The sequence below is a fragment of the Pseudorasbora parva genome, chromosome 24, assembly GCF_024679245.1.
Source record: "Pseudorasbora parva isolate DD20220531a chromosome 24, ASM2467924v1, whole genome shotgun sequence".
Lineage (NCBI taxonomy): Eukaryota > Metazoa > Chordata > Actinopteri > Cypriniformes > Gobionidae > Pseudorasbora > Pseudorasbora parva.
In genome coordinates, this window is record NC_090195.1 from 2100925 (window position 1) to 2118653 (window position 17729).

The 17729-nt window shown below is 38.5% G+C and overlaps 2 protein-coding genes across 6 annotated transcripts in view; both read right to left on the minus strand.

Annotated features, from left to right (window-relative positions):
- Nucleotides 1–892, minus strand: part of ttc21a (tetratricopeptide repeat domain 21A) — a 39567-nt gene extending 38675 nt beyond the window's left edge. The window contains exons 1-2 of one of the 2 annotated variants that reach the window (XM_067434423.1): nucleotides 803–892; nucleotides 668–713 (exon numbers count right to left, since the gene is read on the minus strand). The gene's annotated coding sequence lies outside the window, so the exon portion shown is untranslated. Of the gene's footprint in view, nucleotides 1–667; nucleotides 730–802 lie in introns of those variants that run through there. The other variant, XM_067434422.1, reaches the window with a different exon arrangement.
- wdr48a (WD repeat domain 48a) overlaps nucleotides 870–17729 on the minus strand; it is a 42304-nt gene continuing 25444 nt past the window's right edge. For all 4 annotated transcript variants that reach the window (XM_067434429.1, XM_067434427.1, XM_067434428.1 and 1 more), the window contains 11 exons: nucleotides 15246–15320; nucleotides 13294–13396; nucleotides 12903–13000; nucleotides 12712–12819; nucleotides 10297–10393; nucleotides 10120–10218; nucleotides 9662–9767; nucleotides 9491–9578; nucleotides 9330–9406; nucleotides 7181–7370; nucleotides 870–2160 (listed from right to left, as the gene is read on the minus strand). In XM_067434429.1, coding sequence (XP_067290530.1) covers nucleotides 2065–2160; nucleotides 7181–7370; nucleotides 9330–9406; nucleotides 9491–9578; nucleotides 9662–9767; nucleotides 10120–10218; nucleotides 10297–10393; nucleotides 12712–12819; nucleotides 12903–13000; nucleotides 13294–13396; nucleotides 15246–15320 — 1137 coding nt within the window. In that variant the 3' untranslated portion in view covers nucleotides 870–2064. The remainder of the gene's footprint in view (nucleotides 2161–7180; nucleotides 7371–9329; nucleotides 9407–9490; nucleotides 9579–9661; nucleotides 9768–10119; nucleotides 10219–10296; nucleotides 10394–12711; nucleotides 12820–12902; nucleotides 13001–13293; nucleotides 13397–15245; nucleotides 15321–17729) is intronic.

Sequence of the window (17729 nt, forward strand, 5' to 3'; positions counted from 1 at the left end):
TTAAAATGCATCCGAATGACAGCCGTACGGTGCCCCGCAGGGGTCAAAAAGGATATAGACAGTGAATTTAGACGCGATCTCTTCTTGAAAACTCAGAGATGTGGATTCAGACGGCATTTAAAGCTCCACACGACCTTGTGTTTGTCAAAAAAAACAGGAGGTCATTCGGCCGGGGATTTTTACACGGGTGGAGGGAGAAAAACACTGACGTTCTGGATTCACACGGCAATAAAATCACAGACTAGCCCATCAGTGATGAAAATACCCCACGAGAAACAATCACCGCCCAATAGGGCTTTGGTGAGCAGAAGAGTCTCATAAAAACATTTCCAATTAAATTGAATTATTGTCGTTTTTATTTTCTTCTTAACTGTCCTTATTTTCATTGGTGATTGTATGTTATACAGTAATATCTCAGGAAAGCGGATGAAGCTCATTAATTTCTGAATGTCTAATAATATATATATACACACATACATATACACACACACACACACACAAACTGTACACTGCTCAAATGCTTGTGCTTAGCTGGGGCAGAAGAGTAAATTTAGAAGTGAAATTGAACCTTATTTGACTTGAATTTATTCTACATTATAATAAAAGGGCAAGAGAACTCTGCACACAAACATGCGTCATGTGATTAACACAAACATTTCATGCTTACCTCTGAAATATTGACACATGCAAATGCGCACACTTGTTTTCCGCTTCTGAAAAAATGAGAAATATACAGATGTTTAATATACACCAATAGAGGATGCGATGCACATCATTAGCCGAGTGTGATTAAAACACTAACCTAATGTATGGCTGTCGCTTAAGATCTTTATCAGGATAATAAATCATACAAATGCGTTCAAGGAGGATATAATACATTTCAGTTTATTTCAGTTCTTTAATAACCAGACGAGCCTGTAAAACCAGATCTCTAGTAAACATCAGGAGGACGTTAAACAGGATCTCATTCAAACACACACCCGGATCAAGAAAAACTCATTCATTATTGGTTCATTTATTAAGCTGTTATTTACCCAAAATATACTGCATATAATTACAATTAACACAGGAAGCTTAAATACAGGGGGTGGAGACGCTCGGTTTAGTTTCTGATGGGTTTGTATTACTATAATTATCATCTAATTCGTCTTTAAGACCAAATATATACATGAATACATTTTGCTAGAACACTGTGCAAATCTTTGTATGATTGACAAACGTTTGCAGAACTTGCATAAAAGTAATCCTTCAATAGTTCATATTATATATATATTCGTTTTTGTGTATTTTCCATCCATGCACAGGAAGGAAAGAGGAAAATAATTTTTTTAACCAATATGCTGTTATTTTTCATGCAGGTCTTTTCCATATAACAACAGCATATGTTTCATAATTAAAAATTTAACAAATGCATGAGAATTTTCAATTTTGGGAGAATTATTCCTTTTTTTTAAAAAAAACATTACCGCTTATTGTTATGAGTATTTTCCCTCTCTACACTTCCGTCATCATATTTGACATGAAAAAGCACCTTTTTTCCGAAGATACCGTACATCATCTTAAAAAAAGAAAAAGTAAATAAAAACCTCCTAATCTCCAACTCGAGTTCAAGTCGACTACAAAATAATTACAATATATGTACAAACGTGGATGCATTGATGATCGCAGCACGTTAGTGAGGGAGATGCATCATGGGAAACCGCGGCGTTCACACACTCGTGATTGTTTTAGACCAGTTCCAGACGCAATCCTCGGCTTTCGACTCGGGTTTCCGGTCATTCTCCGAGAGGGATTTGATGACGTCATTGGCAACAAACACATCACTGGAATGTTAAATGAGAAGAGAGGCGGGGGGAAAAAAACTGGAGCAACTGGAGCAGTCGGACATGTTCAGTATGGCATCCGTCCGGAGAGAATTCATGCCGAGAGAAAAGAAGAAACGAACAGGAAACTCAAACTTCCATCTTTGAGCCACCCGTGAGCGTTTCTCCAGCGATCTCCCGAAGTGCAGGTGAGCGAGTGCTTTGATTGTGACGTGTTTATGAACGGATCCGCTGCGAGACCTCACGTGGATTTCTGCCGGTAGTGAAGCGTCAGGTCGCCGCCGCTTTTCCAGATGAAGTGCTTCACCGTCCGCAGGTCCATGTTGGGATCCAGAACCTTCCGAAAGAAGACATCACGTCAGAAAGTTGCATTCGCTTCATTTTATATACAGGAGGAAGAAGGGTCTGACACGTGCAACAGAATTACTGAAGTCCTAGTTGATGCTAAAATAAAAAATATATAATAGCACTAATTTTTCTACAGATCAGCAAAATAAACTTAATTCTATTACCTGCACTTTGCTTCTTTATTTTACTAGAATAACTAGTATAAATATTTTAAAACAGCATAATTATCATAAATACAAAATATTTATAATTTATTAATATATATATATATATATATTTTTTTTTTTTATTATTATTATTATTTTTATATTTTTATTTATTTATTTATTAAATCAATTAAAAGTTGATAATGCATCCTACTTTATCTGCATATATTCTGCACATGCAAACGATTAAACGGGTTTGTTTACATAAAATGTGTGTGTACTTTGTGTATTCAGATATATATATATTATGAGATTTTGTTTAATATGAAGTGCATTATAAATAAAATGTATTATTATTATATATATATATATATATGAACATGCACACACGTTTATATGTAAGAATATAAAGAACTGTTACATTTATATATTATATTAATATATATTCAATATATACATGCAAATATTTCATAATTATATGAGTGTATATATAATTATACACAAATATATTATGTGTAAACAAGCACACTTCATCGTTTGTATATACACACAGTACAGGTCAAAGTTTAGAAACATTACTATTTTTCATGTTTTTGAAAGAAGTCCTCATTAAGGCTGCATTTATTTGATAAAAATCATCTGTTCTCTATGTGAATATATAGAAAAGTGTGATTTATTCCTGTGATCAAAGCTGAATTTATCATCATTACTCCAGTCTTCAGTGTCACATGATCCTTCACTAATCCTCTCATATGATGAATCCGCTCATGGTCTGAGCACAACTGGCTTTTAAAGGGAAAAGGAGAACAGACTGATTGGTTTATTCACCAATCAAGTAAAGTTTAACCAGCAGCCATATCACCCTGTAGCCCAAGTCTGGTTTCCCACTGAAGCTAAGCAGGGCTGAGCATGGTCAGTTCCTGGATGGGAGACCAAATGGGAAAACCAGGAGCTGCTGGTAGAGCTGTTAGTAACATAGACATCATATAGGTAGACGCCCTATTGGCTGCTGGGCGCCGAGATTTGCGGCGGCCATTTTGAACCGGTCGTACTCCTAGTTTCGTTGCATAGCAGCAGTTAAGATGCCAGAGCACTGTGCAGCATTTTCCTGTTCTAACCGGCGAACCATCACAGGTAGGGCTCGCGGGATTACTTTTCACAAGTAAGATTTAACTTTGCCATCGTACTATTGGTTGTATTTTGTCCTTAAATCCAGATAATTGAGAAGGAGCAAGGATCTTTGATAGTACTGTACTGAAATCGTAGCTAGCTAATGTTAGCTAAGCTATGTATCTCCCTCAACTCACGTGTTTTCCACATAACTTAAGTTACTATTCAGATCAAAAAGATGTTAGAAAGCACTTGTTAGATGCACGAAACTTACTTTTAGCGTTTGGTAACATTATGTGCCTATTAGTACCAACACAATCCAATCTGAAGTTAATACATGCATTGCTGACCGGGCATAATAACTGTCGTTGTGTTGCAGATGAAGGCGAACAGAACAATCCCAATCACAAAGGCTGATGCCGGAACTTTATCAGAATATTATATATTTAGTGTGTGTGTGTGTGTGTGTGTGTGTGTGTGTGTGTGTGTGTCAAATCATTATAAATTGTTTCAACTTATGAACCTGCTGTTATGTTTCAAATATCTTATTTTACTTCAACTCTCTGTTTCTGCTTCTTTATCATATATATATTGTGTGGTTTTATAAATCCCCGTATATCCTATATCACATATTTTGATTTTGGACGTCTGGACACTTTATATCTTGTATCAGAATATTATGTAACTGTTAAGCCCACTATAGCCCTATTCGGACGGTAATTGTTTCTCATGTGGACGTCTGTAAAATACATTTGCATGCCACCTCAGTGATAAAACTAGTCTATTCGGATGGCGATATATTCCCGGTAGAGGAGCGAGTGTTCCTCCGCACCTGGGAAACACTGCTCACGTGGTAATTCAAATGATTGTCTGCTGTAAAAATGTCATATGCTTGGAATAAAAAGAATTTAAAAAATCATATTTAATAATAAGACATTATTATTTTATTTAAATGTCTTGTTTAAAAAAAAAGTAATTTTAAAAATGAGCGGAAATAACGGCTCATTTCAAATGTTTAAGTGTTTTTTTTCTCTTTCTCTTTCAAGTGGTGATGAAAGATTATTCTTGTAAATACTTTCCAGCATTTTAGTAATAAAAGTGTAGGCTTTAGATCTTTAAAATGCATCCGAAAAATACCTTACGACCCCACGAGAAACAATTACCATCCGAATATGGCTTAAGAATATTAAAATACGCTGAACCATGTGTCCTGTATCATAGCTACATTAATGACCTTTGCAGCAAAAAACCCCACGTTAAAATCGGTTAGGTATTCAGTGAGATGTGATTAATTAAATGCGCTGACAGCTCACTGCGCCTGGCAAACAAGTTACACTGAGTGGAGCTGGCGACCGGATCAAGATGGCGGCTCCACGGCTCGACCGTGCCAATAGGCAGTAGCGCTCGATAGGGCATCTATCTATATGATGTCTATGGTTAGTAAGGCCAGCAGGCAGTGCTCACCCTGTGGTCTGTGTGGGTCCTAATGCCCCAATATAGCGATGGGGACACTATACTGACAAAGAGCACCGTCCTTCGGATGAGACGTTAAACCGAGGTCCCGACTCTCTGTGGTCGTTAAAAATCCCAGGATGTCCTGCGATAAAGAGTAGGGGTGTAACACCGGCATCCTGACCAAATTTGCCCATTGGCCCCTGTCCATCATGGCCTCCAAATAATCCCCATATAATGATTGGCGTAATCACTCTGTCTCCTCTCCATCAATCAGCTGATGTGTGGTGAGCGTTCTGGCGCAAAATGGCTGCCGTCGCATCATCCAGGTGATGCTGCACATTGGTGGTGGCTGAGGAGATTCCCCCCTTCAATGTAAAGCGCTTTGAGTGCCTAGAAAAGCGCTATATAAATGTAACAAATTGTTATTATTATTATTTATTGCACGTTACGCCCAAAACACACCCATGACTCATTAAGAGACGAGGGACAACCCTTTATGTGCCGCTTGTCCCAACGTTAAACTAGCAAAAGTGCATTCGGACACTCCCTAATGATGCGTTCACACCAGACGCAAATGAAGCGATAAGCACGAGTGGTCTACATTTTAAGTCAATGCAAAGACCCGAAAAGACATTCTGCTGTGTGAATTGTGCGAATGAGGAGGCGCGAACTGAGCGTTTGACGAGCGAAACACGAATCGCGCAAGTTGAAAAATCTCAATTTGGCGGATATTTGCACCGCATTAACGAATCAGGAGCTTGCTCTAGTAGTGACAACAATGAGGACAAAATCATATGTGGAGCCCGGAGCGGTGCGATACATCTTCATACTTTATAGAAACGGGGATAAAAGAAAGTGAGGTGAGGAGGTCGAACAATCTGGTAAGTTGTAAAAACAATGCTCTTTACTCAATTTGAACTATATATAGGGTGATTTCAGGTTGACTGGGACACTTTTTGCCCTTGAGATGACTTGGAAAAAGTGTCCCAATCACTCTTAATTCACCCTATTGACACTACAAGCTAGCTTAATTAGAGTTTATTCACCGTATTTTAAAACAATCCATGTCAGTCATTTCACAACGAGACGAGCCGCCTGGTAGAAGGCCCTCCCATGATGCGAATTTGCATCTGTTGTGAAGTGAATGGCACGCACGAATGAAGCGAGTAAACTCAAAATGTTCAAGCGTCCAGCGCAATTTATTCGCTTAATTCGCGTGTGATGTCAACGCACCATAAGAGATTCCGACTATTAAAAATAGGGCCCTCATAGTGATATTTATCTGTTCAGAAGCATGTTGAGATTATAATCAGCTTGTACTGCTATGGAAATTGAGACTGCCTTACAGTCAGATTTGTTGTTGTGTTAATGACTGAATGAACACTGTATTGTTCGCCTGGCAACTCAGATTGGAAACCGTAAAATAATTTTCACTGCTTCGGTTACACTTTTGCGGGAACCAATCACAGACTGGCTTATCCACCTGGCGCGCTATGGGCGGGTTTAACACGATGAAGGATAAAGAAACGATGGGCCGCTGCCTGTTGATCACGCCTCTTGTGGTCTGATTGGTTGAAGGACTATCCAATAGCTTACAGAGTAATTCGAATAATGCCAGTTGATCACACCTCTTGTGCAGTAGAAAATACAGAGCAGACTCCCCAGACCAATATTCAATTTTAAATTGAGCTTGGTCTGGTGAAATCCATAGACTGTAAAAAAATATGGCCGTAGTGTCCGTGACATCACCCATAGGATTCTGAAGAGCCGTTCTGAAGCGTAAAGTAGGGGCGAGCTGGGCGGTGCCATCTTGTGAGCGAGTCATTGCATGTCACTCCCGGATAACAGAAAATGAGCAAAAAGGCGGGATGTGGGCGGAGCTTATGTGAATGACTTGTGTGAATGCTATCCACCGGTAACCACGCCCTTAATTATGCAGAACTTTAAGGCTTTATATAACGTAAACGAATGAGTTACAAAAAAATTCACCCCCTCAGTCATCATGAAGGTCAAAATTAGCCGTATAGACTAAAACCACAATTTGTCTCAGGCTGTAAACATGTTTTTTTCTGCAGTAATGTTAATTTTAACATGAGCTCAATGAGATTCTGTTTCTTCTGGAGCCGCTCTAGTGGCCAGTTGAGGAACTGCAGTTTACATTACTTCCGTATTGGCTTCAAGAAAGATTGCAGGATGTTACCGCTTGGTGATATCCAGACAAGGAATTGATACTAACACAACCAATCTGACTGTATGGCAATGACTGAATGAACACTGCATTGTTCTAGTGAGGCGTACCTGGTCTTGACAGAGCAGCTCGATCTTCTCCTCCGCTAGTACGGCCATGTCCTCCTCCTCCTTCTGCTCGCTGGGCTTCTCTCCGGTCGAGCCGCCCGTCTGAGACTCGCTGTCGAGGTTGATGATCTTTTCATAAACGTGTTCCATCACCTTCCTCACCTGTAACATGTCACTGGCCGACAGCCGATCCCTGCAAACACATGCAATTCTCATTTACATCCAAAACAGACTGTTGCATCCCTGCAGATGTGGACAGTAACATTTACTAGAGTACTGTACTTAAGAACACTTTTTGAGTATCTGTACTTGAGTATTATTTTTTCTGTAAACTTATGACTTTAACTTCACTCCATCTGAAAGACAAATATCGTACTTTTTACTCCACTACATTTCTATCAAGGTCCTCAAAGTCGAAAGTCGTTTCTGTCGCAGCTTTGAAAGTCAGTGGATGATTTTTTTCTTCTTTAAAAGGTGTTTGGGTTTTTGCAGAAAGCCTTTCAGGAATCACTCTTGTAGAGTCTCGTGAAGTTCAATGATTTCACAGCATTTATTAAACACTGATCAGTTTAGAGCAAAATGGAAGAAGACGGATGTCAAAATACAAATTTTGTCGAGTGATCACAAAGTTGATTCTGTCTTAAGTGAAGGTGAGCAGTTTGAGAATATCAGATGTGTATCAGTGTATTGGATCCGTGCATTCGGCCTTAAAGTGACAGCAGCTTTATAAAGAGCTTTGTAACTTTTCTACAAGTATTTAAATGAGTTTAAGTTAGTCGTATGCTAGTATATCGGATTAGAGCATCACTGACTGGCTTAAACCATGATGGCATAATGTGCATTTATACAACTATAATACAATAATGTGTTGACATAAAGGACATTTACTCTTGATACTTTACTTTTGAGTACTTTTGAAAACCAATACTTTTGTACTTTTACTCAAGTTAAAATCTGTTTTTACAACTTTCCCTTGTAACGGAGTAATATTTGACCAGTAGTACTTTTACTTTTACTCAAGTAATGAAGTTGTGCTCTTTGTCCAGCTCTGCAGCTCTGTCTAGTAAACTCCAGACTGAAATAGGGCTTATTGAAAAATAATCGTAAACCAAATTCAGAACCTCTAGCCGATGTGTTTTTCCCTTGTCGGCACACAGAGATGCAGGAGCAGTTATCTCTGTTTATAGATGCCCAGAATCATTATAGTAACTTTAACACAGTTTATACAATTGCCGTTCTTATAGCTAACGCGCTGACACACACACACACACACACAACGCTCAAACCCAGAAGCCAGATCGCTTTCACTTTCGTCCTCATAAAGTTTGTCAAGTTAATGCGTTTAAAGGCTTGCCAGATTGAACATTTAACATTGAACGATTGTGGACTATTCAAAAACAATACGGAAAACGTATCCATTCAGTGCTCAGCTGTGAGACACAGAGAGCCGAGCCGTGTCGCGTCTCTGACCTCTTTCACCTGCGTCCTCACCAATCTGTCATTTGTATGCGTTTAAAGCCTGCCAGTTTGATATTAAAGCGATTTTAGACCATCAGATGTGTATTATGTTGAACTAATGCCTATTATATTGAGATAAACAAACACTCAGACAGAAGCTCGCACATCACAAGAAGATCGCGCAGAAACGCAGAGTCAACGCTGTCCTGTGAGTAAGGTGAAGTCACTAAAGTAGCTTAGAAACTCAACCGTTATAGGCATATATTTTAATACCTTTGAAGTACAAACCACAGCTTCATAATGAAGAGAGACGGTGTGAGTAATTCACACACACAATCACTCTTTCATTAATGCATTCAAATAAATGTAATGTAGTGTGTTCATTTATCTGTGTCTGATGTACAACAAGCAGAAATCTGCCCCATAGACAATAACTGCTGAAAGTCAACCGTTTCCTTCAAGTGTTTTAAAATCACAGAGAAATGCACTTTTTCATCAGAAAAAAAAAAAATCCATCTTTAATAGTAGAAAATATTTACAGTAAAAACCTTATTGGGAACTTACAAAAACGGAAAGCAAAAAAAGAAAGAAAAATAATAGTTTATTAATCGTAATCGAGGTTAAATGTTCAATTAATATTGAGGTTTTTATTTTTGGTCAAATCATTACAGCCCTAGACTGAAACATCACGTACTTCTTTAATGTCTTTGCTCCGGATGATGAATGTGGCTGGAGGTAGAATGGGATTTTGTTGAATTTGGGCATGTTTTTCTATAGGAGAATGAAATAAATTTGCGTTAAATAACAGAAATAACAAACATAAACGATATCTCTTCCGTGCCAACAGGATCTTACGTCCACCGTGATGTCGATGACCCACTGCGGGACCGTCTCGTTGAGTAACATGGATTCAGTCTCTCCGCCGGAGTCTCGACACAACAGCCTGCACAGAGACACGGAGCCGTGACGTCATTTCATCACTGAACACCAGCGTCTGAAGACGTGATTACACAGGAAGACACACACCTGAATAATGTCCTTCCTCCCGCTTCCCCGAAAATCACCGGAGTGTGTGGCGGCACCTGAAAATATCCGTTTCCTTTCTGTATCCGACTCTCGTGTTCACCGTTCACTAAGCAAACACAAAACACGTCATCATCTGAAGAAATATATATATATATATATATATATATATATATATATATATATACACACACACACGTACATGTATGTATATACATAGACACATACATACGTACAAATATATTATTAACTTAAATATTATTGTGTTGAAATAAACTGTAAAGTTTATATTTACTGTATTATATGTAGATTTATATTATACTAAATATTATAAATAAATATTAATACAATTGTAATTAATATATTTACATAATAACAATAATTATTAGTAATTCAGCAACTATAATCTTGGATATTTTGTAAAAATAAAATTAAAAAAATTATATAAGTATGTATTTCACCGCTGCCGTGGTTGAGTTCGGTCTCCTCGTCCATGGGGTTGGTGTGTGTGCGGGGCCAATATTCCAGCAGAGCCTGGAGCAGCAGCCCACCCAGATTCACTGCGCCACAAAAAACACATTAACACACCTGATGATCTACTGTCACCATAACCATACGCCTCTGGAGGTCCTGCTCACGTTTAGGGTCGGATCCATCAGGGCTGGTGAATCCAGCGTCTTTAGCAGAAACCCAGGCTGCAAAACAGTCGCTCTCGTCCAGCGTTATAGTCAACATCTGTCAATCAAAAGAAGCCAAAAGATTTCTAACAGACCTGACAAGCACTAAGGCCGTATTTACACTGCAGGTCTTGATGCACATTTCTGATTTGGTGACTATAGCTCTATTCGCACGGGATTAGTATTATCTAGAGACCTCTGTGGTTTAGAAATTACTCCCCCACATCAGAGTTTTGCATGACGGGATAAGCAAAGCCTGTGATTTTACTCGAATTTACTGACTTCTCACGGATATGATGTCAAGACTTCGTTATAAATATAGCTGTGTGAAATCATAAAACGTGAAATCCGTGTGCCATCGATATCATTATGATTATTTTACAGTAATAAACAAACAATTTCGTTCAGTTAGAGAACAGACGCCATGAACTGAGCACAGACCCCGCAGGGAGTCAGATTTCATTCATCACGAGTGAGAAGCTGACATACGGCGGATGATTCAGTTTCAACGTTTTTAAACGATCTTGTCATTGTACTGTTCTGTTCTGTTTTTCATTAAAGCTACACTGTGAGATATTTTAAGGTATATGACCATCCAGTGAACATTAGTTTCTGTTCCTCTCAATTCTGATTTCGTTTTAACTCCTACGGTGGCCGATTTAGTCCAAGATTAACACGGCAATCCCCCTCTTCACATTGGACACGGTGCCATCGAGTGTTAAAACGCGAAAGGCGAAGCTTGAATTTACGGGTATGTCCCTCTTTGGCTACTGTACTTTCAAGATGGAGGAGCAACATGGCGACCGGCATCCGAACCCCTCACCTGTATGTGTTTTCAACGGCATATTATAAACTTACCAGAATACTTTATTACTTGAAAAAAGTAAATATACATTAATGAGCACATATATTTGTGTTTTTAAGAGTGTTTTTAGCTAAGAATAGACTAAAAAGTTACACAGTGTAGCTTTAAGAAGAGTATTTATGTTAATATTAAACACATCATTCAATCAGTTTACTCCCAAATTGATACTCATTCTAAAGTGAAAGTATAATCCGTGCACATTATGAATGCAGCCTCCATTCTTTGTGAAAGATAAAGATAGAAATGCGCACTGGGAAAAAAAAAATCTTGCAAAAATGATATCCAATCCACCTAATCCTGGCCAAATCACAGATGTCGATTCGCACGGGACTACTATCATCACAGGACCTCGGTGTTCGGCGAAATATGGTAGGTAATTTGCGGGGGAATTTTTACTTTAGAAATTACAGACATGGCCGATTCGCACGGGATTAAGATCACCGACATTCTCTGCAATTATTACAAATCGCCAGAGGTCCACAGATAATACTAGTCCCGTGCAAATAGGGCTTAAACCCTTGCATCATCTTTTAAAAGCAACCCGTATCCAATATTTGCATTTACACTGTACACTGGCGAAACAGCCCAAGACGTTCTTAACCGGAAAAGGAAGTAAAGGGCATGATATGCAATGGACGCAGACAAAATGATTATACAATTGCCGTCTTCACTTTCAGGGATTGATGAACAGGGTTGCCAAGTTTTTGCAACAAAACCCACCCAATTGCAACTCAAAACTGTGTTAAAGTAGCCCAATTCGGCAGAAAAATTTGGCAACACTGGCCCTCGATCGCAGTTTGTGTCCACCTGAGTTGACATCCTTTGCCTCCATCGCTTTTTTTAAATGACGTAAGACTCGCATTTACTGGGGAATATCCGATTTGACCGCTTACATGGCAGACGCAAATGCACGTATCAGATTCAAATCTGATTTATTCCCACATATGAGTGAGACATGAATCAGATCTGAGGATATCGGAGTCCATGTTTTTTTTTTTCCTGCTTACACATTAACATAATATATCCGATCTGTGCCACACGAGAGGAAAAAAATCGGAATTAGGTCACCTGAACCATGCAGTGTAAAGGGGGCCTAAATGTGACCCTGGATCACAAATCCAGTCCTGCGTCTCAGGGATTTATTGTGGCAAAAGCCAACAATACATTGAATGGGTCAAAATTATCAATTTTTCTTTCATGACAAAAATCCTTAGGATATTAAGATCCTGTTCCATGAAGATATTTTGTTGATATTTTCCAAATAAATATATCATAAATGTATTATAAGTAGTAATATGCATTGCTAAGGGCTTCATTTGGACAAATTTAAAGGAGATTTTCTCATTATTTACATTTTTTTGCATCCTCAAATTCCAGATTTTCAAATATTGTCCTAACAAACTCAATGGAAAGCTTATTTATTTATTATATAAATCTCAATTTAAAGAAAAATTGATCCTGATAACTGGTTTTGTGCTCCAAGTTCACAAATGTGTGTTGAAACGACTTACCCCCGTCTTCAGATCCACCGAAAACCAGTTCGGCACGTAAACCATCTTGAACCTTTTCTTGATCTCTTCATCAAACTCCATCTTCCCCAAGTCTTCAACTTTACAAGCCTGCAAAACATCAGAGAACGAACCAGCTACACAACTAGCATTCAAATCAATCAACGAATATAAATGTTATCCTAACACGGTACCTTAAGCACATCCCAGTACGCCACATTATTGTTAGTGTCTTTGGTAAGAATGTGTCTTTTGTCATTCAGAATGTGACACTGAATTATACTGGCACCACCTAGAGGTCAACACATCAAATCAATCAAAGGAGATCATCATACACAGCTCATCCTATACATCACATCTGCAGACTGCCGTCACAGCATTTCTATTTATTACAAACGCTCCTTTAAAAAAATGCCACGACTATAAAAGTCATTTTTATGTTTCACTGGGTGATACGGCAACAAACAGATGCCTAGCTGTGCATACTCAGCACAACACAAAAAATCTTGCTCATTAAATTCATTTCCTGGTGTCTTTAACACACTAAAGAGACACGAATCAAGACTGAATTGACCCGAGTCGTACCTTTAATAACCTGCTCGGGCTGCGTGTACAGCGGTGTCAGCGGAGCGCTGCAGTCGTTGTCATAATCTCCAGACGCTCGGAAATTATGGATGCCCTTCAGAGACTGTGAAACAGAGAAACATATACAACTAAATATTCATTCAGGAAAAATCCCACTAATATTAGAAAAGCTTTCCAGCCGAGATTGCATTGGTTTTGCTATTCTTCATATTCTGTGCAGTGGTCAGTTCACAGCAGTGACAGAAATCATCTTTTCCAATGAGTTTAAATTCATTTTTACCCTTATAAAGCCATTTTTCTAACCTAATTAAATGTATGCATCATATTTTATGTTAAATTCTTACATTTAATCAATAAATTACATTAGAATAAGATACAATAGGGCTGTTATCAATTAAATGTGCTCTTTGCAACGGAGGAAACAGAAACTGCATCTGAAGTGGATTTCGATCATTTACACACTGTTTAATGAGCTCAGTTACAAACGCAGAAATAATGTTTTGATGTTTTAAAGAAAAATTATTTGATTTAAAAAGGATCCTTTAAGGATACTTGGTCACTGTTAATAAGTGAGTCATTTAGGAATGAAACATTTATTTGAGAGTCATTTAATCGTTCACTAAACCAATCATTTTAAACGGCTGATTCATTCAGGAACGAAGCATTTGAGTGAGTCAATGAATTATTCATTCAACCGATTCCTTCAGGAACGAAGCATTTGAGTGAGTCATTGAATCGTTCACTAAACCAATTCATTTAAACGGCTGAATCATTCAGGAACGAAGCATCTGAGTGAGTCAATGAATTATTCATTCAACCGATTCCTTCAGGAACGAAGCATTTGAGTGAGTCATTGAATCATTTGAGTGAATCATTCATACAACCAATTAATTCAAACAGCTGATTCATTCAGTAATGAAGCATTTGAGTAAGTCACTGAATCATTCAATTTAACCAATTCCTTCAGGAACTAAGTATTTGACAATGGGTGTCAATTAAAACAATTTAAACATACGTTAAAACCTCCAGTAGGGTGGTCCCTATTAATCAGTGAGTAAATAAAACAGTTCAGTTTCAAACGGCTGATTCATTTAGGAATGAAGCATTTGATTAAGTCATTGAATCTTTCATTCAACCGATTCATTTAAACGGCTGATTAATTCAGGAACAATGAATCAACAATCCACACTTCGAAAATCTACCGGAAATAGTAGACAATCTGGGGACTTTTGGCATAACATGCTTTAGGGCACACTTATTCTAATCTCACATAATATTTAGGATGGATAGTACGGATATTTGGATGCAGGGACTGTCTTAATGAGCGAGGCATTGAATCATTAATTCAACTGATTCATTCAGTAAACACCTTTGCGTGTTGCTCAGAGATGAAAAACAGTCCTGTGGCTTTGTTTGGAACTATATTAGTTGGCGAAATAGAGCAAAAACAGGCAATATTTTGTCTAAAATGTAAGTCACTTAATATAAACTTTTTGTTTATTGAACTGTTGTATAAAATCAAAATCTTGTGTAATCATGCTGATATTTAGAAGAAAAAAATGGCACTTTGTTTGATATAGATTTACTATATCATATTATATAAATATAAATGTAATAAAGGGGCAGTTTTGTCCCCATATCATGAATATTGAGGGCATTATAAGTGTATTTTGATAGACTAACTCACGCAGTGAAAGTGTGCACTCTAAATGCGCTAGCGCACCTCTCACATGAAAACTAGGGTGGATAATATGCAACACAGGAGATTATTTAAAAATAGAGCCACTGTACCCCATATCCAGGGATATTTAGGTGAAAAGCAACGTTAATTAATGACCCCTGTGAGTAAACGAGCGTGCTGCAGAATGCTTAAAGCTCAGCTGGGTTACGTCTCAACAGCTGGAGCAGGTGATGCTTCCGCTCGCGTCACGCCGGACACCAGCTGCACTTACCCATTTATTAACCGTGGACTTTGTGGTGGAAACCCAGATGGCCGAATGCGGCTCAGCTGACCTGTCCAGCTCCATCTGAAAGACACCGAAGCACACATTCACTCTTCACTAACTTTACCTTACTCTCCATTACCCGGTCACAGTCCACAGCTGCCGCAGGTGTTTGAGGAATAAACTTCCACCCTTGATTAAACATCTAGGGAGATTATACATACTTGACACACTTTGTATTACTCTATGCTTGTGTATTATTGAGTGAGTTTATATATCGCTGCTGGAAACCTCATATCTCCAAAAACGCTACTTTTCAGGAAATTACCAAAAAAGAAAAACACGATTTAAAAAAAAATTAAACACCATGTCGTCAAAATTGATATTGTGGTCAGACACTTGCATATTACCAAAGCCAAGCTCAAAAGGACTACTGTAAAAACATGTTTTGTCTGTTATTAGATTGGCCACATCTGGGGCAGCTTTTTATCAACTTACAGCTAATAAAGTTTACTGCAGCTATTAGTGGCCGCTCAGTTTTATCTGTCATTTAGACAAAATCTCATATTATTAAAGACTTATTAAAGCTTTGCACAGGCTATTTAAGAAAGTATTAGCTATGCCTTGATGACAAATGCTAGACTGAGACTCTTCTCTGCTCCTCAAATATATAAAACATTATCCTATCCTATACACACACATATATATATATACACACACACACATATATACACATACACACAGTGGTGGGCTGTCAGTGTGCGAAAAGTTCAGACGGCTGATGACATCAGCAGGGGGTAGCACACCGACACATCGCTGGGCCTCTGGGCTGTTCTATCACTACACATCAAATTTTGATTGGCTAATGACCCATGTCAGTTAAAGCTATGGTCCAATGGAAAATAGCAGCTTCAATGGAAGGCAAGCAATTCTACTCGAGCTGGTCCTCGGGGCTGTGATGCATTTAGATGATGACATATGGAAAATACACCAAAAATAAATATATATATATATATATATATATATGAAGGCCCTGCTGGCCCTGTCAAAATCATATTCATATATATATATATATATTTATTTATATATTTATTTTTGGTGTATTTTCCATATGTCATCATCTAAATGCATCACAGCCCCGAGGACCAGCACTAGTAGAATTGCTTGCCTTCCATTGAAGCTGCTATTTTCCATTGGACCATAGCTTTGACTGACGTGGGTCATTAGCCAATCAAAATTTGATGTGTAGTGATAGAACGGCCCAGAGGCCCAGCGACGTGTCGGTGTGCTACCCCCTGCTGAAGTCATCAGCCGTCTGAAGTTTTCGCGGGTTGTGAGAATTCTGTGTGAAATAAACTATGGCCGCCGCGGATGACAGGCTGCATGCGAATGATCGATCCTGATGTCAAGCCGGTAATGTTAGCTAACAAGCGGTGTTTTTTCTGTTTCTTTGGATGTTCTGTTGGTCCGTATTTTTGTTTGTTTAAGAGTATTTGTGCCAGCTGATTTTGATTATTTTCACCATTTGCCTAAACGGTGACACGTGAGTGCAGTATCATCAATAAATAGTCAAATTGCCTTTTTGTCTCGCGTGTACTTTTTGCTTGCCCCCTTCCCAACGAACACTATGAAAGCAAAGTTCGTAGTAGTATGCGTACAGTGCATTATTGTATTTTGTATGTGTGTGTGTGGACACAAATGTGTATTATGACACCGGTATTACAAGGAGAGGGTGAAATATGAGGACATTACCCATGTCCCCACTTTTCAAAAGGCTTATAAATTATACAGGAGGAGGTTTTTTTAGAAAGTAAAAATGCAGAATGTTTCCTGTGATGGGTAGGTTTAGGGGCTGTGTGTGTGTGTGTGTGTGTGTGTGTGTGTGTGTGTGTGTGTGTGTGTGTGTGTGTGTGTGTGTGTGTGTGTGTGTGTGATGGGTAGGTTTAGGGGCAGTGTAGGGGGATAGAAAATACGGTTTGTACAGTATAAAAACCATTGCGCCTATGGAATGTCCCCACATGTCACAAAAACAAACGTGTGCATGTGTGTGTGTGTGTGTGTTGTTATAGCGGCGGCGTGGGGCTTGTTGATCGTGCGTGTGTGTGTGTGTGTGTGCGCGCGTTGTTATGGCGTGGGGCGTGTTGATCGTTAGTGAAGGCCCTGACTGAAACCCCACGGTACGCTACTGCATATACATAACCCTGAACAGACATATAGGGAAACCAACAGTAATGATTTAGGAAAAAAATTAAAATGACGAAATATGGAGATACATGGTTTCTACCCAACAGCGACAGTGTCTCACATTTCTAATTTTTCCCCATGGTACCACAATTGTTTGATTAGCATTAATGAAACAGACAACCTATATATTAATACCTACTGTACTGCACGGATCTAATATAACATTCACATCAGATGTTTTTCCCCAACAGTTAACCAAACGCTTACATAAGACACAACAGATACTGTTTGGGTGAATACTCACCAAGA